Consider the following 26,574-nt stretch of genomic DNA (forward strand, 5'->3'; position numbering starts at 1 on the left):
ACACCATGCATTCTATCTTAAGTAAACAATCAGTGGTTCCCTGTATAATCTCATAGTTTTGCATTCACCAGCAGTATCTATATAAGGACATTTCCGTTACTCCCACAAAGAAAGAGGAGAGGCAAAAAAAAGTAAAATGTAAAAGAAAACGAGAGGGGAAAAAAATGACAACTAAAAAGCAACAAAAGGAAAAATAAAATTAAAATAAAATACAATAAAAAAAGTCAGACAACACCACCAATGCCAAGAATCCCATACGCCTCCCTTATATCCCTCTCTTACAAACATTTAGTTTTGTTATATTGCCTTTGTTACAATTGATGGAAGTATATTGCAATGTTACTGTTAACTATAGACTCTAGTTTGCATTGATTGTTTTTTCCCACTACCACCCCATTTTTAACACCTTGCAAAGTTGACATTCATTTGTTCTCCCTCATGTAAAACATGTTTGTACATTTAATCACATTCGTTGACCACTCTAGGTTTCACTAAGTTATACAGTCCCAGTCTTCATGTTCAATTTTTCTTCTGTTGTCCTATATGCCCCTATCCTTCCCCTTTCAACCATACTCACAGTCATCTTTGTTCATTGTACTTACATTATTGTGCTACCATCACCCAACACTGTGCTGCAAACCTCTCTCTCCTGTCTTTTCCTGTCTGTCTGTAGTGCTCCCTTTAGTATTTCCTGTAGAGCAGTTGTCTTTTTCAAAAACTCTCTCAGTGTCTGTTTGTCTGAGAATATTTTAAACTCTCCCTCATTTTTGAAGGACAGTTTTGCCGGATATAGAATTCTTGGTTAACAGTTTTTCTTTTTCAGTATCTTATATATATATCATACCACTGCCTTCTCATCTCCATGGTTTCTGCTGAGAAATCCATACATAGTCTTATCAAGCTTCCCTTGTGTGTGATGGATCACTTTTCTCTTGCTTTTCAGAATTGCCTTTTTACTTTGACATCTTTGTCTTTGACACTGTTAAGTGTCTTGATGTAGGTCTATTTGGATCTATTCTTTTTGGAGTATGCTGTGCTTCTTGGATCTGTAATATTATGTCTTTCATAAGAGATGGGAAATTTTCAGTGATTATTTCCTCCATTATTGTTTCTGCTCCTTTTCCCTTCTTTTCTCCCTCTTGGGCACTTATTACACATATATTCATGTGCTTCATGTTGTCATTCAGTTCCCTGAGATCCTGCTCATATTTTTCCATTCTTTTTCCTATCTGTTGTTTTGTGTCCAGGATTTCAGATGTCCTGTCCTGCAGTCCATGAATTTTTCTTCTGCCTCTTCAAATCTGCTGTTTTATGTCTCCATTGTGTTTTTCATCTCTTGCATTGTGCCTTTCATTCCCATAATTTCTGCCAATTGTTGTTTCAAACTTTCAGGTTCTTCCTTAGTTTCACCCAGTGTCTTCTTTATATCCTTCATCTCTTTTGTTATATCTTCCTTCAATTCATTGATTTGGTTTTTGAATTGATTTAGATTTGTTTGATTAATAATTAGTTATTTCAATTCCTGTATCTCAGTTGAAGTGTAAGTTTGTTCCTTTGTCTGGGCCATATGTTCATTTTTCCTAGTGTGATTTATAATTTTTTTGTTGTCTAAGCATCTGGTTTCCTTGATTACCCCAATCAGATTTTCCCAGACCAGATAGGCCCAGATCTCAGGAGGAGGCTGTATTCAGTATCGTTTCCCTAAGGGTAAGACCCAGCAGATTGGCAGACTCTCCTGTGAGGCCTCTAGACTCTGTGCTTTCCTTTCCTTCCCAGCAGGTGGCACTTGTCAGCCCAAAGCTCCCCACTGTTGTAAAGAGTTGTAGTCCCTCTAATTCTCAGAGGATCCTGTCCTGACCAGGGGCCAAGGGTGTCAGAAGCCAAGCCTAAGTTGTTTCTGTCCCCTCCCCCTGCCCAGGCCGTGGTGTCTGAATTCTCTGAGGAATGGCAGGTACTTGAGCTGGGCCCTGCCCCCCTTTTCTTAGGGAAGATACACCCTTTAGGGAATTATTCTATACTTCAATTCCTCCTTTGTCTCTCTGACTCTGTTAACTTCACCCTTGCTGGGTCAGAGCTGACAACTGAAAATGGTTAAGGCTTCCTTTAATGAGCTACTTGGAATGAGAGGAAAAAAAAAAAAAAAAGAAGGAAGAAGAGAGAAAGCCCCTTTCAGAGCCAGTCCCTAGCTCCCCAGTTTCACCAGTTGACTGGTGTTGGTACCCAGTTCTCTTTGCCCCTTTCCTTGGGACACAGCCATTTTCCAGTATTCTGAGCTCAGTTGTCTCCAAAAGCCTCTGTTTTTAATTATTTATGTATTTTTTTTTTCCATCAGCCCTGTCTTCTCTCTGTCAGGAGGAAACTTGGGTTCCTTTCCTGCTTGCTCCAGATTTATCTGTATTTATCTGTAGCTTGTACTCAGTAGTTCAAATTTGTTAATTAAAAGCAAAATTAGAGCTTGGTTGAGCTATATTCCCTTGCTCCTGGCAGGGACTGCTTCTTTCTCCTACAGCAAGTTTTGCAAGTCAGCCTGCTGTGCTGGTTGGGGAGAGGCACCAGCTCAACAGTTTCGGAAGCTTTAGTTATAGTTCTACACTGCAATCTCAGCTGTTCCAGCCATTCCAGGCTGGTGTACGATGTGTGTTCAGTCACAGATGTGCCCCAACTGTTGTTCCAGACTATTCCCTAGTTGTTCCTGGCTGTTTTCTAGTTGCTCTAGAGGACTAACTAAAATTCCACACCACTCCATGCCACCATCTTGCCCTGCCTCCAATAGAAGGTTTTGAAGAAAGAATTATACCAGCTAGATTAGCACCCAGACTGTGAAAATTCATTCAGAAGACAAAGCTGAACATCTAATACCTCTGGAGACTTTAATGGCATTACTTTTATGCCCAAAGGCACATCCTCTATATTATCCTCCTTGCTCATTTTAGGCATTTCACAGGGCATCATTGCATTCATTCACCTCTCATGCCTCTGTCCCTTACTCTGGTTCTGTGATCAGAATGCACCTGGGAGCCCTCTGTTTCCCAAATGTCACATGACTGTGTTTCATACCTCTTCCTGTACCTTTGTGCATGCTCTTCCATTTGCTTGGAATGCCTTTCTTTTTTCTGTTCCTAATAAACTCCTACCCATTTTTTAGTACATAACTCCAACGTCATACACACACACCCACACACAAATGTATTGTATGTATGTATATATGTGTGTGTTCTTTTGTAAAGCATTTCTGATGCCACAGGCAGAGTTAGATACCTCTTCTCTTGTGCTTCCATAGTTCTTTAAATATACTTTATTATAGAATATAGTAATATGGTATGGTAATATTTGTATACATATCAGTATCCCCAATACTCATTGAACCTTGATTCTGCCACATGATGTGTATAAATGATAAATAAGGATATACAGTTTTAGCATCAACATCCAATGAAGGAGCAGAGGTTTTTATTTATTTATTTTTAGTTTTTTGCATGTTCAAAATACTTGTTGCTTAGGCCACTGTATCACTTGGAAGGTGTAAGTTGTTAAAGCTCTCTGTTTTTTTTTTTTTTTTAATCTTCATTTTATTGAGATATATTCACATACCACGCAGTCATACAAAACAAATCGTACTTTCGATTGTTTACAGTACCATTACATAGTTGTACATTCATCACCTAAATCAATCCCTGACACCTTCATTAGCACACACACAAAAATAACAAGAATAATAATTAGAGTGAAAAAGAGCAATTGAAGTAAAAAAGAACACTGGGTACCTTTGTCTGTTTGTTTCCTTCCCCTATTTTTCTACTCATCCATCCATAAACTAGACAAAGTGGAGTGTGGTCCTTATGGCTTTCCCAATCCCATTGTCACCCCTCATAAGCTACATTTTTATACAACTGTCTTTGAGATTCATGGGTTCTGGGTTGTAGTTTGATAGTTTCAGGTATCCATCACTAGCTACCCCAATTCTTTAGAACCTAAAAAGGGTTGTCTAAACTGTGCGTAAGAGTGCCCACCAGAGTGACCTCTCGGCTCCTTTGGAATCTCTCTGCCACTGAAGCTTATTTCATTTCCTTTCACATCCCCCTTTTGGTCAAGAAGATGTTCTCCATCCCACGATGCCAGGTATACATTTCTCCCCGGGAGTCATATTCCATGTTGCCAGGGAGATTCACTCCCCTGGGTGTCTGATCCCACGTAGTTGGGAGGGCAGTGATTTCATCTTTCAAGTTGGCTTAGCCAGAGAGAGAGGGCCACATCTGAAAGCTCTCTGTTTTTTAAGGCAAATTCTGCACTGTCAGGCTCATTCATAATTCATTTATGGTGTAGTAAATAAGAGAGGTGTCTGGAGGTCAGACTGCATAGTTTGTTAGGGGACTGGTCATGCAGGACCTCTTATGCCATGTTGATGATAAAGGGTTTGTGAACATTTTGAAGAATCTAATTTAGAAAGATTCCCCTGGCAGCTGTGTGGAAGATTAGTTGGTTGGATGATACTAGATAGAGGAACACTATTTGGAATGTTATTGCAATAGTCAGGACTGAGATACTGAGTGTCTGAACAAGGGCAGTTGCAGTGAGGATAGAGATGAGAAGATGAAAAGAAGAAATGTTTAGGCTTAGTGTTTATTAGAAATGAGACAGAGGGAAGAGCAGTGTAGCATACAATTCTTGGATTTCTATTTTGGGCGAAAGGTGGAAATTGGTGAGAAAGAGAGGTATTGAGAAATGAGCTCAGTTTGGATTTGTTGTATTTCAGGTGCCTATAGGGTATAAGTAGAGAAGTTTAGTATGTTGTTGGGTATATGGATCCAGAAGAGTTCTGGAGATAATTCTTGGTTAGTTATATGTATTTGTGAGTCATCAGCATGTAGGTGGAAGCTAAAAACCATTTGCAATCTTATATATCAGGGAGAATGTGAGTCAGAAGAGGGGAAGGTCAATGAGAGAGCCTTGGGGAAGAGTGATCTTTAAGGAAATCATGTTCTGGATTTTATAGAATGAAAAATCCCCATATATAAAAGATGTATACTCCCATTAAACAAAACATGTGCCTTAGAACCTTCGAAGTTATAATGTATGTACTTGTTGCTTACAGTGTGGAAACACAATGAAGTATCCCATCCCCCATAATAATTTATTTTTGTATTTGTAATAGAGGAACATTTTAGAACTGTAGTCATGATGAGAGTAAAACAAGTTTATTTCTTGCTACCTTGAGCTAGCAGAATTGCTTCTGGTAATAATTTTATCACATTCTTGCTAATCATTATATCTTCGATTTAACCAATGAGCCTAAATATTATTTAGAATATGAAATGCTCTTGTAGAATAGATTGAATGAGGAAATTCTTGTAGATTAGTGGGAAAAACTGGGGCTGGAAGAGTTTTCAGAATTGACATTTGTTTATATTTTTTAGAAGTAAGATTTTGGAGTAAGATCTCCTCAAAGACCCTGGTAGAGAGCAAGAGAGAGAGAGAGAGAGAGAGAGAGAGAGAGTGTGTGTGTGTGTGTGTGTGTGTGTGTGTGTGTGTGTTTACAGTGTGGGAAACTACTTCTTTATTATCCATTAAAATGGTTTAATGCAAATAATTTAAAGAGTAATTTAAATTTGAGAGAGATTTCTGTGGTATTTTGGGATAATGAAGCTGAAATAATATAGAATATTTTGACTACTGACTATATGAAGAACATACAAGTTGAGTAAAGAATTTCCTATGGAACCAACAAACACTTGGGGAGAATGCTTGTTTAGCCTTTGGTTTGCTAATTAATTTTTCAGTCGGGTACCCACACAGTATATTTTGATGTCATCTGGTTACTTATCATTAGTTAAGATGCATGAAAAGAGGTATTTTTCCTATATATTTGCTTTCTCAGTTCTTTGCACTTTACCATAGAACCATTACAACTTTTGAAATTAGAATCAGTAAGTATTTATTGAATAAACTCACTAAAAAGTTGGCAGATATAAGGGTTTATTTTAAGGAAGTCACCTTCAAGGGTATCCTACTGAGTTCAAGAAATGATGGAGGATACTGGCAGGAACATGGGATTTGTCTTACACACCTGTGCATACCCTTGCTTGGTTAGTTTCGTGACTTTGTGAAAGTCATTTAACTTTTTTGAAGTTTAGTTTCCCCAAAATGTTGTGAGATTTAAATGAGATTATGTAGGGAAAGTACCTGGCACATAGAGTATGGACTTAATAAATGGTAACTATTACTATTATTACTCATTCAATCCTATATCTAACAACTCTCTATAGCATTGCTTCTCAAATTTTTTTATGGCAACAATAACAAGAAATACATTAAAAAAAAACAGTTTTATTCACATATCATACCATCCATCCAAAGTGTACTTGGTATAAGGACAGAGTTGTGCATTCATCAGTCAATTTGAGAACATTTTCATTGTTCCAAACAGAAAAATCCCATACCCCTTTACCCTATTATTGCCACTTAGCACTGATATGGTACCTTTGTTACAGATGGTGAAAGAATAATACAATATGACTGGTAATTATAGTCTATAGTTTGCATTAGTTGTATTCTTTCCCATATGCCACTCTTTTTTAATGCATTTTAAAAATTGTGAACTTTAACATATATACATAACAGTGATAACTTTCAAAATGCAATTTAACAAGTAGTTAGAGAGCAAATTTCAAAGAATGTCATGGGTCACAGTTCCACAACTTCAGCTATTTCCATTATTGTAAAGTCCATATACCATTCATATTAACACCTTGTAATAGTGATGTTTATTTGTTCTAATTCATGGAAGAACATTCTTATATTTGCCCTATTAACCATAGTCATCATCCATTACAGTGTTCACCATGTTACACAGTCTCATGTTCTTATCCTCTGGTCTTCCTTCTAGTGACTTACATGACCCCAAACGTTCCCTTGCCTCCACAATCACACCCATAATTTGGTGTTGTCAATTACACTCACCATCACCTCTATCCATTTGCAAATATTTACAATCAACCTTATTAAAAATGACACTATCTTTCCAAATACAAAATACATTCATTTTATCACAACATCACAAAAACTTAAATCATTTCAGTAACAAAAGTCAAGCACAAAACCCCATCAAAATCAATTTAGGCATGGCCATTCCTAAGGCATAATTTTTCTTTAGCTGTGGATCTGTGAACTTAGAACAAGTTATATGCTTCCAATATACAAAGGACAGACATTCATAGGATAAACATTTCCATTGCCATAAGGAGAAACAGTAAGGAAAACAGGGTTAACAGGAGCAAAACAGTTCCTAAAACCCACAGGACAAACTCCATTAGATTTCAAAGTCTGAGAGTCATTTACAGAACAACGTTGCATCCTTGGGGCTTGAGAGAGCGGGAGCCTAACCCTTCCCAAGGGCCTTTTTGGCAGCTGTTTCCTCTCCAAATGCTTGGGTGAGTGCTCCAACATATCCACACATTGGGGAGACCACCTTCTCGGCCCCACCCTCCTCAAACATCAGGGCAGCTCCCGGATTCCCTTGCATCTCCGGGGCACATGCTCAACCCCTTCAGAACAGTGTGGTGGCAGCCAGGCTCTCCCCAATTCCCTGGGAATGTGCTCCAACCTCTTTGGGACCTGAGGTGGCAAAACTCTTCCAGAACATCGAGGCAGAAAGCCCGCCCTCGACCTCCAGGGCAAACTCACCCTTTCCATGCATGTGGGCTGCTCCGCTCTCCCAGCCCGAGACCTCTTGACTCCAGACCTCAACCTCCATGGCTCTGTCTTTGAAGAAATTTTTCATTCAGTTTGTTCCTTGTTTGTCTCCTCAAGTCCAGACTGGCAATGGCTTCGTCTATAAAGATCTCGCAAAAATTCTGTTGGCTTTGCATGAAGCACTTAGGGGTCAAAGCCGTCAGACAATAGGACTTTCCACAAATCCTTTCTGCTTAACTCCTTTTCCAATCTTGGCTTGTACTGAAATGGCGGCTAGGTTCCATGTTTGGTTACATCCTCACGTTGGGCTGTAGCTTCTGGGATTCCACCCCCTGGAAGCTTGTAACTTTCCAAGCCATCAGCTTCTGGTTTCTTTGAACCCAAGAGTTCAGTTCTAAGTTTATCTCTCTCCGCTCGCGTTTTACTATAAGCTGCAAGGAGAAGCCAGGTTACATCCTCCACACGTAGTCTGGAGATCTCCTCAGCTAAGTATTCCAGGTTGTCACTTTCAAATTCTTCCTTCCGTCTGACACCAGGACTCAATTTTGCCAAATTCTCTGCCACTTTAAAACAAGGATCACCTTTCTTCCAGTTTGCAACAACACATTCATCATTTCTTTTCAAGGCCTCATCAGAAGTATCTTTAGAGTCCATATTTCCACAAACAGTCTCTTCAAAGCAGTTTGGGCCTTTTCTATCAAGCTTCTCACAATTCTTCCGGAATCTTCCCCTTATCCATTTAAAAAGCCACTCCAGCATGTTTGGTATTTGCAAACACAGCAGCAAAAGCACCCCACTCCTGGTACCAAAATCTGTCCTAGTTTGCTAATGCTGCAGAATGCAAAACACCAGAGATGGATAGGCTTTTATAAAATGGGGGTTTATTTTGCTACACAGTTACAGTCTTAAGGCCACAAAATGTCCAAGGTAACACCTCAACAATCGGGTACCTTCACCAGAGTATAGCCAATGGCGTCAGGAAAACCTCTGCTAGCTAGGAAGGCAGCCAGTGTCCACTCCAAAGCTCTGGCCTCAAAATGGCTTTCTCCCAGGACGTTCCTCTCCAGCAAGCTTGCTCCTCTTCAAAACATCACTCCCAGCTGCACTCCATGAGTTCCCTCTCTCTGAGTCAGCTCATTTATATAGCTCCACCGATCAAGGCCCACCCTGAATGGGCGGGGCCACACCTCCATGGGAACATCTCATCAGAATCATCACCCACAGCTGGGTGGGGCACATTCCAAGCAAATCTAACCAGCACCAAAATTTCTGTCCCACACAAGACCACAAAGATAATGGCATTTGGGGGACACAGTACATTCAAACCGGCACAACTACTTATCCCTATTACACATGAGCTGTAATATATTCAATTGTAGAGTGTTATTTAAAAAAATGGTTATAACACAGTAAGTTGATTTCTTGATTTATTGATCAGTTTTAACCTCAAATTGTAAAACACTGCTGTATATCAGCATCTTTAACATGGCACACTAGTTTCTGTTCTTAACAATATAATAATAATGGGAATAATTATATGGGACTGCATATTAATTTTTATATTTATATTTTTAATTTATAAAATTAAATTTTAATTTTTAATTTATAAAAGGCTTTTATAGTGTTAAATCTTAGGTTAAGAAATTTACTGACTAGAAACTAGAATAATTTTCATTTAGACTTCTTCCCATTGTAGACATCTGAACTCTGTGGTAATTAAGAATTATCTACTATATTACTCCACTCCACCCCCTACCCCCAGTGATCAGAATGCTTCATTTTCTTAATGTTTTTTTGATAGTAGTCTTATGAGGTAAATAGAAGCAGATATTATTTTACTAATGAGGTGTCTAGAGAGAGAGGGAAGATATGATGGCAAAATTTCTTAGTCTTTATAATAGATTAAATTATGTACTTAGTCATTAATTTATTCATCCTAAAACATGCTTGTAAGGGTTTTCTTTATATTTTGTATTTCATAAACTTTAATCTGAATGGACAGTGGGTACCTTTGTACAGAATTTGGGGCTAATACCATATTATAATTGACTTAATGGCACTATTGATGTGGATAAGACATTTTACTTTATTTCATAATGTGTAAATTGTTATTTTGTAATATTAAATACCATTTTGAAAACTTTTTCTGACTCTTTGTATAGGGCTTCATATGTCCCCAGTGTATGAAATCTCTCGGATCTGCTGATGAACTTTTCAAGCACTATGAGGCTGTTCATGATGCTGGCAATGATTCCAGTCATGGCGGAGAGGCTAATCTTGCTCTGAAGCGGTAAAGTATTGAAGTGTTGAAGTATGATGCTGTTATGGAATTGTCCGTGTGATATCATTGTTTAGTCATTATTAATAGGTTTGTGAAAATAGATTTTTTTGTTTTATTTGATTTAAATCTGTTCTTATTATTTAGCATGGCCCTCCTCCTTTATTGTTATAACCTATTCAATCTTTGACCAGCAGTTATTTATACCAGCATCTACAACATGGTACATAGGTTATGTTTTTAATGAAGACCATGTGTTATCAAAAGAAGGTTAAATTATATTTAGCATATTGTTTCTTAAAGAATGACATGCTTTGTGTAGAAGATTTTATAGTGAATAGTGGATTGAGACAAGAATTAAAATTTAGTAATTAATTAAAAAATTTCATTTATAAACATACATGTAACAATAAATACACATAAACATTGTGCTTCTTTCTAGTTTTTTAGCCTAACAACTTTGAGAATTAAATTTAAACTACTGAGCCCGAGAGCAATGTTGACAGCGGTCATTGAGAACCGCCGACCTTCCTATTTCAGTGGGCTGCCCCAGGGCCCCTTGTTCTGGGACCCTGCGCCTTGGTCACCTCCTTCCTGGTACCTGCAGTTCTCTCCCTGTCTGGGTGATCAGGAGCAGGCCAGCTCTGGTGGGAGGAGTAGCATCAAGGAGATGGTAGTGGCTTCAGCCTTTAATGAGTAGAGTCTTAGCCCCTTTCCCACCAGGCTGCAGGGGCATGGCAGGACTTCCCTGGTGGGGAATTTTAGCTTGCTTATAGGGCCCTCTCAGTCTGGGGGAACATTAAAGGTTTTCTACCAATGCAATAAATAAGTAAATAAATAAGTGTATATATATGTATAATAAAATAAAATTAAACTAAAATATAATTAGCTAGAATGGTATTTAGCAATATAACTTTGCTTTTCTTGATCTATTGCTGAGAACTCTTGTCCTTTACCACCATTAAGGCATAAAGCTTGATTTTATTCTACTCACAAACAAAACCTTTTAAGCTCCTTAAAAAAAAATACTTCTTGGTTGGTTGATCAGCTTTTAGATAAAGAACACTACATAAAGGAAAGGTATTATGACCATATAACTTTGTGGTTGATAGGTAATATAGAACTATAAAATATGGTTTCTTTATTTTATTAATACATGTCGGAAAACCAGTGTTTACAGGAAGATTGAATTTTCTTTTACATGACTATTAATGCTCCTCTATATTTTTATGTATGAGTTAATACTTCTGGGCACTATTCTTTTGTCATTTGTTAGGAAACAGATATAAAATACATCGTCTATGTTATTATTACAAATATGTTTATATTTAACATCTTAGTTTAACGAAGTCGATATTTCATCTGTGAATTAGACAATGTCCAACAAATTAACTTGTAATATAAGAGCATCCATAATCTATCCTTATTCTTGCTTCTTAGCTTTTCATTCACTATTTAGCTCACTGAAGCTTGGCTTCTGCCTCACTATTCTCCTGAAGCTGCTCTTTCAAAGGCCAACAGTAGCATGGATTATTTTTAGATTTTATCTTATTTACGTCTGTTATTATTATCTATTACTTTGCAACAAACCACCCAAAATTCATTGTATAAAACTATTATGGTTTATTACTTCTCATGATTATTTGGGTGGACTGGATGATTTTTCTGCTCTAAGTGCTGTTGACTAGAATGCCAGGAAGGCTGAAAGGTCTAAAATGGCCTCACATCCATGGTGGCTGGGAGCTGGGGCTGTGAGGGGCCTCACTCAGTTCTCTTTCATCTGGGCCTCTCCTTGTAGCAACCTGGACTTCCTCACAGACCAATAGTTTAGTTCTAAGAAAGAGCATTCCATGAGGAAAGAAGTGAAAGCTGCCAGTCTTCTTAAGGCCTGGATTCAAAAGTGTCAGAGCATCATTTCTGTCACATGCTGTTGGTCAGAGGAGTCACAGGATCAGGTCAGATTCAAGAGACCAAGAAATAAACTCTGCTTTTTGATGGAGGACTGGCTTTTGCTTATAGAAAGGGAAGGACTTGATGCAGTCATCTTTGTAGACTATCTACCATACCCTCTCCATTCTTGACTTCTGAGACAACATACCATGTGATCATTCCTTCTTTTTATGTTTTTTTTGTGCTCATCTTCCTGTATATAATCTGCCTGGGTAATATGTATCTCCATGACTTTCCCCCAGACTACGTCTCTAACCAAGAATTCTCTTAAGAATTGTCTACTGTGTGTCTTCCCTTGGATGTTCCAAAGGCACCTCACAGCTGACATTTCAAAACCCGAGTTCGTTACATGTCCTTTTAAACTTCTTTCTTGTCTACTGTTACTTCTTTTGATAAATGGCATCCAACTAAAGCCAGAAACTTAGGTGTGCTTATTTTTACACACCTTCCTTTACTCCCCCTTCTGAGTTGTCACAAAGTTTAGTGAATTCTGTGTCCTTAATATCTCTCATATCCTTTTCTACCCTTACTGCTACAGCTTATTTTAGGCCTCATCATTTCTCCCTCAAAAATACTTTTCAGTATTTATAGCTGGCTCTCTGCCTTCAGTCTTGTACCCCTCCAATTAATTCTCTATACTGCTGCCAGAGTCATATTCTTAAAATGCAAATTTGATTGCTGTTACCCTAAATAATAGCTTTCACTAGTTTCTTTTTGCTTATGAATAGTTACTTCCTATTCTTCCAGGTTTATCTCTTATTGTATCTCCTCTTCCCATCCTTCTGTACTTTTCCAGTCTCTGACAGTCATATTCTGTTCCTCTATAACATATTGGATAACATGTAACTATGGTCAGGATATATCTTTAGATCAAAAGCCCACATAACTTGGGTGGATAATGAAACCTTTTTGCCTTATTGCTCTTTGTTCATCAGTTTACATGTGAATTCCATCAATATCAATCAAATGTATGTATAGATAGCATGTATATAGTACAAAATGCAAATGGTTCTAAAAGTTACATGGTGAAAACTGATTTTTTGTCACCCCTTTACTCTAACCACTCACTTCTTTTCATCAGTCTCTTGTGTATTCTTCCAGAGATTATCTATGCATATATAAACATATGCTCGTATCTATGTTAATATTAACAAATAAATATATAAGTATGTGTAATTACAAAAAGGGTAACAGTTCTACATTGCCCTACAGCCTTTGTTTCTCTGTATATCTTAAGGATTATTTCGTATCATTCTCCTTTTGATGGGCATATGAGATATTTCTAATGTTCAGTAATTACAAATTATGTTTTGGTATATGTGGTAGATTACTTTGTGAATATATCATTTACACATGCTTGGGTATATCTCTAAGTTAAATTTCTAGAAGGAGAATTTTTGGAGGACAAAGATTACCTTTAAAATTTTGATAGATACTGCCAAATTGTCTTGTAGATATCCTAGGTTGTCTTGATATATTACATGTTCCATAAGATTTTCTTTCATAGGTAATTATTTTCCAAATTTATTGAAGTGGCACTTTTTAAAAGATTAATTGGAGCAACTGAGCCCACTGAATTAGAATTTGCATTGCAATTGTTTTCTTTGTCTTCTTTGTGATTTCATTAAATTTTAATGAGTCATTCAAGTTTATTGTTACTAATTCCTTTTTTCATTATTTTAGTTTATACCTGGAATTGAAAGAATAAGAAATAGTAGGAAAAACTTAAAACACACCACACATTTCCATATATATATATATATATATATATATATATATATATATATACACATACATATATATATATACACACACACATAAAAACTAAATGTCCTATAGCTAATATATGGTTTCTACAAATCACATTAGTTCACAGGACCACATGGGAGAAAGGGAGTGATGGGGATACCATATCACACACATACACACACACACCAAAGAAATGAAAATAAATGAAAATTTCACCAATTTGGGGGTGAAAGGATTTAGTGTCTCCTTCTGTTTCTCTGACACTCTGATATGTCTTGGATTATTAGGATTTATTCTGTTTGGAATACATTGTGCTTCTTGGGTATGTTTATTTATGTCTTTCATAAGAGTTGGAAAATTTTCAGCGTTATTTCCTCAACTATTCTTTTTGCCCTTTTTTCCTCTCTTCTCCTTCTGGGACACCAATGATGCGGATGTTCGTGTGCTTCATGCTGTCATTCAATTCCCTGAGACCCTGTCCAGTTTTTATCATTCTTTTCTCTATCTGTTCTTTTGTTTGTGAGATTTCAATTGTTCTGTCTTCTAATTCCTTGATTCTTTCTTCTGCCTGCTCAAATCTGCTGTTATATGCCTCTAGTGTATTTTTATACCCCATAATTTATTACATTTCTTTTTGAACTTTAGAATTCTTCTTTATGCTCACACATTTTCTTCCTAATATCCTTTATCTCTTGAACCATATTTTCCTTCATCTCCCTGAAATTCATTTAGGAGATTTTTGAACTTCTTTGATAAGTTTTTTCAAATTCTGTGTCTCCTCTGAAATTTTAATTTCCTCCCTTGACTGGGTCATATCTTCCACTTTCTTAGTATGGCTTGTAATTTTTTGCTGATGTCTAAGTATCTGATTATCTTGATGAGTTTACTCTGAAGGTCAATTTCTTTCTCTGACCTAATGTTTTATTGTTGATTAATTGGCTCTTTAAGAGTCTTCTTTGACACTTGGTTCAACGTATTCTTTAGAATTGCCGATGTTTAACTGATCAGATTTTTTCAGTTCTTTTTCATCTAATTCTTGCCCTGGGTATGTGGTACAATTTTTAAGATTGCACCACATGAGCAATTGTTTCACCCCCAGGGGAAATCTTCCTTTCCTCTGTTCCTTCTTAGGAAATCCTGATCTGTTCTGTATGTTTTTATTTTGCTTCTATGATTTTTTTTTTTACCCCCCTTTCATTATCTCTGGCTGCTTTTGCCTGGAGAGAAAATTCTGGGAGGATGGTCTCCTGGGAGATAACTTTCTCAAGTCAGTATTTTCCAGTAAAAACAGGGCCAGGGACCCATGAAGTGGGCAAAGACCAGTTTCAAAGAGCCCTGGGGAATGGTCAGGAGAGACCAAAAGCCTTTTTTGATGACTCCTTGAAGCTCCACTTTCCTGGCCTGCCCAGCAGATGGTGCCCTTCAGCAAACATTTTCCCTGCAGCCTTAAGGGGACCTGTGTCTTTGAACTTCCTCCACTTTTGCCCCTGTTGGGGGTGGGGTTGAAACAATGACCAGTGTTCCCTGTCCAGGGCGGGCTAAAACCATGACTCAAAGCTGGGACCCAGTAATCCAATTTGCCAATCAAAGTCATGATCACTACTCAGCCATGTGCCCCTCCCCCCCATTCGTGCCAATGAGAGCTTCCACATCCTTCTCTGTCCATGGCAGCCAGCCAGGAACCAGATCTAGGCAGCTAGCTTAGAGTGTGGAGGATGGGCGCTGCCAGTTGCCTGAGCTCTTTACTCAAAGTTCTTTTTACCACAGTATCTGAACCTCTTCCTCCCACTCTTCCCTGGATGCCGATTAATGCCCCCCTTGCCTCCAGAGCCCTAGAACAGTTGTTTCAGTTTCTCCCTGTCCCCTAGCTGTTTGTGGAGGAGGAGTGCTACAGCTCTCTGCTCTGCCATCTTTCCCAGAAGTAGATTGTGCAAATTTTATAGGCCTTTAGTAATGAGTCCAGATTTTATGCTAACTGTGTAGAAAGCCATTGATGCTTACTGTTTGTAAGCTAGTGGGGAGATATTTTATTTCTGGCTCCTTCACTTGACGGTTATATCATTATTTCCATGAGAATATGTTTTTCCATTTATAAAAATTCAATGAGCTTTAGCAATAAAACCCTTTCTTGAAGGGTTGAAAAGACAGGAATATTAATATACAATCCATAGCCATGATTTGTTAATAGACCAGATTCTTAATTAAAGGACAATAACTATTAAATACTTTTTTCCTCCATATATATTTAGAGATGATATAACACTACTAAGACAAGAGGTCCAAGACCTACAGGCTTCACTTAAGGTTAGAGTAAAAATTATTATATTTGTTTTATTTTCAGAGTTTCAGATAGTAAATCTTTTAAAACTTACTAATTAAAAGTCTTTCTGTTTTCATTAGGAAGAAAAATGGTACTCAGAAGAATTAAAGAAAGAATTAGAAAAGTTTCAGGGGCTCCAGCAGCAAGTAATTGCTTTTAAATATTTGAAGCATGTTTGTTGTTTATTTTCATTGTTGAAAATTAAGTTTAATGCTTTTTTGTAAGCAGGAGGAGTCCTGATGTAAATAATCTCCTAATTTGTTTCTCAATGTTTAATAGCCTACAGTGTATATAATTCTAATAAATGCAAAGATACCCATGGGAAGCAAAAATAAAACTTCTTAAAGGTGCTTCATTAAAGAATCACTTATCTTATAGATTTTTATTTTATCCCAGGCAAAATATTTTAGTTGGATTATAAAATACAGATTCAAACAACAGTGAACCTTTTCAAGGCATCGGCATTTGTAAAAACTCAAAGTGATTAAAATGTCTAACGGTAGGGGATGGACTATTATTTAGCTATCTACAGTTTATATTGTGAATATTATTTAAAGATATGAAGAAACAAATATTAGCAATCTAATTGGGGATGCTGTTAACGATGGTTTTGAAAAAACAAAATAAAGATACATGTATATGAACACATACACACATTTATACTATATGACTTCATCTATATAAAAATAATATGGGAAGAAAAGTAGAAGAAAATCGTTGTGGCATGTGGTATCAAAGTGTTTATTTCTGAGTTGTGGGATTATTTTGGATATCTTATATTCTTTGAATTTTAATGTAACTTCTAAATAAATACCTTAACCAATTATGATTTTTATACCAAAATTAGATTGGCTTTTATACTAAAATTATATAAAGAATCCAAGAATACTGAATTTTACCAAATACACAGTATAGTTTTCATTTGTAAGAATAAACTGAGTATTAAAAATAGTTCTAATGTTTTTATAAAGTAATTAGTGATACCTTGCATGTTATCATAGCATGCCTCACTCTCAGTCTTCTTTTTTGCCCTTTTGTCTGTAACCAAGAATTGTCGTTTAAAATAGAAAAGAAAAAAAAACAAACAGATAAATGAATAGTAAGATACCAGTCTTATTATTACGGTGCTTGTCTAATTGGGGATGCTGTTAACACTAAAGAGGTTTTTAGTAATGTAAAAAACTTACAGTTCATTTTTTCATGCTTTATATAGATGCCATTGACAATTAATCAGACACTGGCTCTATTATTTTCTCTACCTGAAAAGAGAGAGGAAATCATTTACTATGTTTGAGATGACTAGTTCCCATTTAATAAATTAAATAAATTCTCCACAGTTCAAGGTGTATTTTACCTTCGTAGGAAATTTACTTTTGAGGGAAAATGTATTTTAAATATGGATGATTTTTAGCAATCAATATATTTAATTCCGATGTTCAGGTAAATAAAAAAAGTTAGGTGTACTATGAGATGCCTTATTAAATTGTTTCAGATATGTATTATTCTTTTAAATGTGAAAATATTGCCAAGTTGGTATATTATTTTGTTTCTAATATACGTGATAAATTAATCTGATGAAATATGCTCTTTTTTTCTGCTTTTTAATAAAATGATTTATAATCCGAAATTTAAAACTTCTAATTTAAAAGCCAAACTTGCTAGTGGTGATAGTTTAATGGCATATTTTATCCTATGCAAATCTTCATATATTATAGTATTGAATCTTGCCTGCTGACTTAAGTATTTGCTTTAGAATCTATATTTATAGTAATTTATATTATTTATTTATTATTGATTTCATGGAATTTAAGAGGCCATCTACTGTAAATCCTTAATAATTTCACATGTTAACATGTAAAAAAATTCTGTCTTGGAGGCAGTAAACTAAAATTAGGTCGTTGTGCCACTCAGCATAGTGGTACCATAGAGATCCAGAAGAATTTGAGCTGGTAAAGTTTAATTTTTAATCAAAATCTTGTTATTTACCTGATAGAATGTAGTTTTCAGCAATGTTTGACATTGGTGATCATAACAGTGTTGTCTTTTCCTTTTAATGTATTTGCTACTGTCTTTTGTTTTCATTGAGGAGTCTAAATCTGATGGATTGGTGGCTGATTCATCAGCAGGTAAATTTATTTAAAGCAGATATTTTTTTCTCTCTCCTTTCCTTTCTGTCTCTCTTTTGTTCTTTCTTTCCCTCCCTCACTTTCTCCTTCTCTCTTTCTTTCTTCTAAAAGAATTTTGTTTTGTAGCTATACTTTATGGCTCTAAAAAAATGAAGATAATGGTCATATTCTAGGTTAATAATGTTACTTATAAATTTCATAATTTAATCGGTTTAAATCATAGCTTTTTTAGTTCATTAAGTTCTGAAGTTAGAAATAAACTTCTGGAATATTACATTGATATCATTGTTTAATGAAAGTTCCCCTATATTAAAGAATGATATGTTCTTTTTCTGTAGAAATAATGTGATGGAACTAGAGTCTTTGTAACTGTCTAACTGCAGGAATGCTCAATGATTAATTAAACTTAAATTTTGAGGTTATCTGTTATTTTTAATTTCCCCTGGCATCTCTTACCTTTATGAGAATGAAATATTAAGAGTTCACTGCATAGTTTAGTTGATTATTTTATTCACACCTTGTTTGTTCTTAAGCCATTTCTAACAACTTCTGACTTTATTACTAATTTTATCAGTGGAGCAGAATATGTTTCTTTTTGGTCGGTTGATGAATATAGAAAAATAACTATGAAATGTGAAATAAAAGTGACTTTTAAGCAAATATTTACAGGTTATTTGGGGTGATTCTGAATATTCCTTTCATTTGTTTTAAATGTTTGCAAATTATGACTTGTGTTTTGAATAAGTCAGATATGCTTAAATTTTGAAACGTGAAAAAGTCTACTTTTTGTAATTGGGTAATAGACTCATACCAATTGTCTTAACAGCAATGATTATAAGTTATAACAATTTAACAAATGTAAATTTATATTGCATTTTTATAACTTCTTCACTTTTTGTAGAACTACAGTCTTTAGAACAACAGTTAGAAGAAGCCCAAACAGAAAATTTCAATATTAAGCAAATGAAAGACTTATTTGAGCAGAAAGCAGCCCAACTGGCAACTGAAATTGCAGGTAAATTGAATAAAGATTTTTTTAGTCAATAAATCAGCCTCCTTATCTTTTTACCGTTAAATATCCAAGAAATAAACAGCATTTTAGTGTAAAAAAGCAGTTGTTAAAGACTAATGGTTATTAATAGAATTAATTATTAATAGAATTTAGGTGGTTATTAATAGAATTTAATGATATCAGGGTTGCTTTGTAAATTATTTTCAGTTTTAACCATCTCTTCACTTCAAAGAGCTTATTTTTCTCTGTATAATTCTTTATGAATTTTAGAGAAGTTTTCTTTTATAGTCTTCTGAAAGATTTACTTACAAGTATAATAAGTAACATTTTGCAGAAGTGAAATAATAAGCAGAGATTTAACATTTGGTTGTGGTTTTATATATATATATTCTTTTAATCTTTCATGCTTTTAGGTAAAATATTGTATGTGATTATACATCTAAAAAATCAGTGCTTAGTAATAATCTGGTCTTGTGTGGAATTCATGTAGATAAAAACAGATTTGATTGTTTTTAATTTCATCATTTAATGTAATAAAACATTTAATTTTATAGTGTTTTATATATTTGGCTATATAAGGAATGTGAATTTGAATTAGAGTGATATAAAGATATACAGAGCGATATATAAGAATTTATAAAATCATCTTTCCTAGAGTCAATGTCTTAAAACTAATATTTATATATAACTATCTTTAATTAGATATAAAGTCAAAGTATGATGAAGAAAAGAGTATTCGAGAAGCTGCTGAAGAAAAAGTGACACATCTGACAGAAGAGTTAAATAAAGAGACAGCTAAGATTCACGATTTAAAGACTGAACTGGTAATTTAGAAACCGTTTATTGGGATGCACCTTTATATTTTTTTAAATTAAGAAAGAAATACATGCTTTCAAGAAAACATTTAAAAAATATAGCTCGAGTAAAGTGTAGGAAATGAAAAGTTCCCTAACCCCTACTGCATACACACACACACGCGCGTGCGTGCGCATATACTATATATGATTTTTAAAATAAATGACATTTTATGATATGTAATTTATAACCTTAACATTTTTGTTGTTGCTAACTAAATAACCATCTGTCTTTTTAATAGTTTCCATATCTGTATCTCTGACCTTGACCTTCCTTTGAACTTTACTCTTATGAATCCAGCTACCTTTAGGGTACTTCCAATTGCATTTCTAGTTCATTTTAAACTCAACAAGTATAAAATCAAAGTCATCATATTTTCTCCATAGCCGAATGACTCTACTACATCCAACTGGCACTCCCTAATTATGCTTATATCTGCTCCTCCTTCAGTTTTATTATCAGTTTCCTGAGATGAGAAATGAAGGAATGTAACATTTGGAGGAATGTAACATGACTGTTATAACCAATGGGTATCATTTGTAAAGGCAAGGAAAGCAAGTGTACTAAGGATATTTGTGAGTTTATTAGTTTGTACCTTGAGACATAACACTATTAAATATGAGATAGAGAGGGCAGGAAGAGGAGGTGGCTTGTTGGGGGGAAGATATAAGTATTTGATGTTTTGAACCCAATACTCGATATTAAAGATTGTTTGCATTTTTATTTCTTTGTAATGACACCATTCTAAAAATGTGCATTATTTTAGTTTTTCACTTAATTAAAATGTGTTGCTTCATAGCTTCAGAGACCTGGTATAGAAGATGTTGCTGTGCTCAAGAAAGAATTGGTCCAAGTTCAAACGCTAATGGACAACATGACCTTGGAACGTGAGAAAGAATCTGAAAAACTAAAAGATGAGTGCAAAAAGTTGCAAGCAGAATATGCTAACTCAGAGGTAATGAAGTTCAATGTGATCTACATTAACTTGTTTTGCATGTAATGTTGAATGAAGCTAGGATCTGAGATTTTTCTGAGTGGCCTAACAAAATAGTATTTGCCTTTCTTTAATTTGATCTGAGTAATAGTTGTATAACAGTCGGTGTGCTCTGATAGTTAATATATTTTACCTTGGCTTTATAAAGCTAGACACATGGAGAAGAATGTTTGCAAAAATGATTTAATAAATGATGTATATTGTGGGGAGGGAGATGATATTTCAACTTAAATTTACACAAGACTAGTGGATAAGTGGTCATTGGGTTTATCTCAATTTGGTAGGGGTAAGGGAAATATGATTTCATTTTCTGTATCTGTATTATTGATGTTATTTAGAGAAAATATTTAGAAAATATGTATTTTCTGATAGCCCTATTTCTTATTGATAAACTTATTGCATCATAGAGTTGAAAGAATCTTGAAAATCATCCAATCCAGCATTCCATCTAGGATTTGCTTTTTTAGCATCCCTGATAAGTAATCCATAACACTTGCTAGGTTGTGTGAGGGTACATATTTCTTCCCAAGTCATTCCTTCCATATTTAGGCAATTTTAAGTTTTAAAAAACTGTTTTTATATTGTGTTGACATTGTTTCCCTATAACTTACATGCACTGGTTCTAGTTCTCTTCTTAGGAATGACACAGAATAAATTTTTCTTTTTTTCCACGTGAGATATTTGAAGACTCTTCGTATTTACACTGAATCTTTTCCATGATAAACATTCTCAGTTCCTTCTACTGTTTCTTGCATGACATGGCTTTGGCTCATTAATCCTTTATATACTTATGTCAGCAGATGACAAGCTCTAAGATATATAATAAATACATTTGCTTAAAAATTTCTAGCTTTTGTCCTTTTTTAATGTATTAAAGGATATAATGTTATTATGACTATTACTACTTGCGTCTTTAAACTCCCTTATGTGGAAGAACATCTTGTTTTTCATGTTTTGTGTTTAAAGAGTTGGGTTATAGTGATGTTTCAATTTGCATCACTTCCTTAGAGTTTTTTAGTTGGTGATCTCAAAGCCACTCTATTCATAGTTAGTAACATGTCAGTAAGCTCTGGGGTATAAAATTATAGATAATCTATGTCTGTTGATACTTTATTTTATTTTTTCCTATATGTGATCAGTGGGGGAATGGTGAAAGTTGATGGGAATAATACCCATAAGCTTGTGAGACTGTATGATACTTAATACTTCAGACTTTAAGGTTTATGATCTTTAGATGCAGATTTCCTGAAAGTGTGCTTCATAACACAATTCCCTAATTTTTCCAGACAATATCAGGGGTTCATGAGTTTACTGAAGCCATTTAAAAACTCCTATTCTAATGCTGTTACTAGTCAGCAGAAAACAATGATAAGCCTGGAATCAAGGAGAGGATGAATTAAAGAAGTCTCATGAGGAAAAGTCCCCTTTAGGTGATTAAGTTAAAGTGGACATACCTGAGCCTGGGGTAAACCCAGTCATTGATAGTCAAGTTTCAGTGCTTCAATAAGAACTACTTTTGATTTAATCTGCCTACCTGGTAGTATTTCTAAAAATTAAAAAAGATATTACACTCCCTTTCTGTTGAAACAATTCCTTTAATGTTTAAAATTTCAAAACATGTAATATGGTACTAAAATTGAACCAAAGTAATGTCAATTTTAGAATATATGTATATTAGTTTATTTAAAATATTTTATTTCAAAATGTGTTGTGTATAAACATATTAGAAACTTTAAAAAGAATCCACACAAAGCAGTAGTTATCAGTGGGGAGTGAGTTAAGGCAAGCAGGAGACTTTCTTATTTTTATATAACTTTTTTTAAAAGAGCAGCAGGATTATAAGTGACTATAAGCTGGCTGCGTAAGTCAAATACAAAGGGCAAGCCATCAGGAAGGGCAAGGTGAAAACTCTCAGGCAGGAGCTGATGCTGTAGTCTTGAGGCAGAATTTCTCCTCTAGGAAATCTCATTTCTGCTCTTAAGGCCTTTCAACTGATTAGATGAAGCCCACCCAGATTATCTCCTTTATATAAAGACAACTGATTGCAGTTGTTAATCACATCTACAAAATACCTTCCCAGTAATACCTAGGCAGTGTTTGAATAATTGCAGACTATATCTTAGCCAAATTGACTCATAAAACTGAACAGCACAGTCCACCTCTTGTCAACTTGGCACCCATACATTTCCATAAACCATATTTAATCATCAAATAAAGGCAATAACAAAGTCATACTACCACCTAACATGATACAACTACTCTATAGACAACTAAAAACATGGTAACACTTTCCCCAGAAAAGGATGCAAAGACCTTGGGTGATGTTTACTTTTCTTGATATCTGTAACTTAAATACTGTGATGTAAAATTAAATATTAATATTATTATTACTATATTATTAATATTAACAATATATTGATAATAAGGGAATAAGAAACAACATTTGCCATTTATATACATGTATTCAAATATATTCATAATAAAATAAACAAGAAATACTGATAAATATCAGTCCTCAATTTTGCAGCTAGTCACATGGTCATACTGTTATTTATAACTACCTTCTTCCACTACCCATTCCATATTCCATACCCTTTGCCCTCAGCAGTACCTCAGTTGGTCATGGTTCTTTGCCTGGTGGAATGACCCAAACCTTCATTCCTCAATGGTCTGGAGCCATTAGTTCTGAATGGATTGGTTTATGTAGTTTTTTTTTTTTTTATGCAGTTTTATTGAGATATGTTAACACACCGTATAATCCACCCAAAGTATACAATCAATGGCTCACAATATCATCATGTAGTTGTGCATTTATCACCATAATCAATTTTTGAACATTTTCATTATTCCAAAATAAAAATAGTAAAAAGAAAAAAGAAAAAAGAAAAATAAAAAAGAACACCCGAAACATTCCCTACCTTCTAACCCCTCCCCCTATTTTTTATATATATATATTTGTGGTTATTTTATTGCTCATCTGCCCTTACACTAGATCCAGGGAGTATCAGTTACAAGGTTTTCACACTCATAGAGTCACATGATAAAAGCTATATAGTTATACAGTCATCATCATGAATAAAGGCTACTGCACTATAGTTTCAGGCATTTCCTTCTAGTTACTCCAATACACTTGAATATTAAAGGAATATCTAAATAATGCATAAGAATTACCTCCAGAATGACCTCTCGACTCTATTTGAAATCTCTCAGCCACTGAAACTTTATTTTGTTTCATTTCTTTTCCCCCTTTTTGTCAAAGAAGGCACTCTCAATCCCACACTGCCAGGGCCAGGCTCATCCCTGGGAGTCATGTCCCACGTAGAGGGGAGTGTAGTGAGTTAATTTGCAAAGTTAGATACAGACTACATCTGAGCAACAAAAGAGGTTCTCTGGGGGATTCTCTTAGTCATAGTTGTAAGCAGGCTCTGCTTCACCATTGGAGAGACTCTATGTATTCTTTAAGTGAAATCTCTGACTTTTCCACCTTTCCAGCTGAGAATTGTGGAGTGATAGGTATTCTTGTTATACAGATGAATTTGAACAAGGAAAAAAAAAACTATAGATTTACTTGCATTTTGGGAAAAAATATTTGGGAATGGGATACAAATTGGTAATGGGAAAATATTTTTGATTAATGTTTTATTTAAAAATTACTCTAAGCTTAATTTGGAAGTTTTTAAAAAAATATATCTTATTTATGTAATTTAAAATATCTTTATATGTAATGAGAAGAGGTATTTAAAGTGAAAAATTTATGACTGGAGTTATAAAAGATTTGGGGTGAAGGATTTAGTGTCTTCGACCCTCCATTGTTTGTCCTCCTGTCAACATGGTTGATTATAGAAAGCAAATAAAATTTATCTTTTCAAGTATTTTGAAATAAATTTAGAAGTAAAAGGATTTTATTCTTGCTGAGCATTTGAATAAGAGATTTACTGTTTCATTATATTTTTAGTAAAACAAGGATAATACTTTCTGCTTAATTGATAGATATGTAGTTATGATGAGTTAGACCTCAAGTTATGTTACAATATTTTGAACAATTTTAGGAAATAGTAGTATATAGACAGAGTAATGTTATTATTATTGGAAACAAACTCTTACTTTTTGAGCATCACTAGGTTTTGAATATTATGCCAGGCACTTTAAATACATGGTTTCATTCATTTGTTATATTCCTGTAAGTTAAGTATTTTTGGCAGTCTTAGCTTCCACCTTACAGGTTAAGCTTGTTTTACTGATAAGGAATCTAAAGCTCAGTGAAGTTAAGTGACTTATTCAAGGTCACACACATAATATAGGACCTAGGATTTAAACCTAGATGTTACCCAAAGCCTGTGTTCTTTCTTCTGTATCGTATTGTCTCCCATTTTAGGTAGTCTGATCATTGCCTTATAAGTAAGTTTGTTCTATTAATCTTAACCTAATACTTATTACTTCTTTCATTTTGCCATACTGTATGTTGTCATGTTTGTTTGAGTAATAGCTTAAAGTACTTTTGAGTTGTGTTTTACACCATTTTCCATATGAAAAAATAATTGCTGTCTACTCCATTTCATTTATTTGTTTATAACTCCACTTTTAGCTTCAGCTTACTCTTTGAATATATGGAATGTATTTCATTAATGTATTAAAATTCAATTCTATTTGTTTTCAGTTGTGTGTTGGTGAATTGTAATATTTAAAGTACTTACTAGAAATTTATTAACTATGTTGTTACTTTTACCGAACCTAAATATAGGCATCAGAAACAAAATACTTAAAAGGAATTAAAGAAGCTAAAAATGCAGTTATTTATTTGACTGGTATTTTTAGTTGGGACAGAAGATATGTAATCTGGTATACATTGTTAAATGTGTGCTTATGTTCATTACTTTCATTGACTATATACTTTATGAATCCCGATTGTTTTTTGTTTAGATATTTTAGACAGTATATAGAAAAAGAACTCATTTTAATGCATTTGAAAATATTTTGTAAATAATAAGCTGTTATGGAGATTGAGGATTTAAAGGGAAAAAAGCAGAATTTCTAAAAATCTACATTATTGACATTTATAGTCAACTTATATTTCTTGTGGTCTTTAATGAAAATTACTCTTAAAAGATTTTATTTGTATTCTAGGTACACTCATTTGAATCAGTTTTAAAAGCTAAATGGCATAAAGACATGGAAAATGTATGATTCCAACCATGCATAGCTATTAAAAAGAAAATTTAAATATCTTTTTAAAGTATGCTCATATAAGAAACCATGATTTGGCAGTATGTTTGAACATTTTTATTGTGTGCTTAATGTGTACTTTGTCAGTCCTGGCTTCCACCTTTCATCCATCATTGTATTATTATTTTTTTCTGCTTTCTAATGGAGATGCTTAAATTTGAGGTAATGTGTTTTTGGAAGGCTTTTTAATATTAGTAATATCTTTAATATAGCACCTTCTATCATATTTGAATTTTGTGGTATAAAGCAGTTTCAGAACTTCAGAGTTTGGTTTGTTTTATTAATAAGCAAAATTTCAACCATTTGTAAATGATAATTTACTAATAGTAGTAGAATATTAAAACAATAATTATAACTCCAGAGCACTAGCAGGATGTT

General features: G+C 34.5%; 1 protein-coding gene across 1 annotated transcript in view; it reads left to right on the top strand.

Moving 5' to 3' along the window:
• EEA1 (early endosome antigen 1) overlaps positions 1–26,574 on the top strand; it is a 160,792-nt gene that overhangs the window by 41,622 nt on the left and 92,596 nt on the right. The window contains exons 3-9 of the mRNA XM_037845172.1: positions 9,852–9,979; positions 15,916–15,970; positions 16,067–16,132; positions 18,073–18,112; positions 19,014–19,127; positions 19,827–19,948; positions 20,779–20,934. Of these exons, the coding sequence (XP_037701100.1) occupies positions 9,852–9,979; positions 15,916–15,970; positions 16,067–16,132; positions 18,073–18,112; positions 19,014–19,127; positions 19,827–19,948; positions 20,779–20,934 (681 nt within the window). The remainder of the gene's footprint in view (positions 1–9,851; positions 9,980–15,915; positions 15,971–16,066; positions 16,133–18,072; positions 18,113–19,013; positions 19,128–19,826; positions 19,949–20,778; positions 20,935–26,574) is intronic.

This window comes from Choloepus didactylus, chromosome 8 (genome assembly GCF_015220235.1).
Source record: "Choloepus didactylus isolate mChoDid1 chromosome 8, mChoDid1.pri, whole genome shotgun sequence".
Taxonomy (NCBI): Eukaryota; Metazoa; Chordata; class Mammalia; order Pilosa; family Megalonychidae; genus Choloepus; species Choloepus didactylus.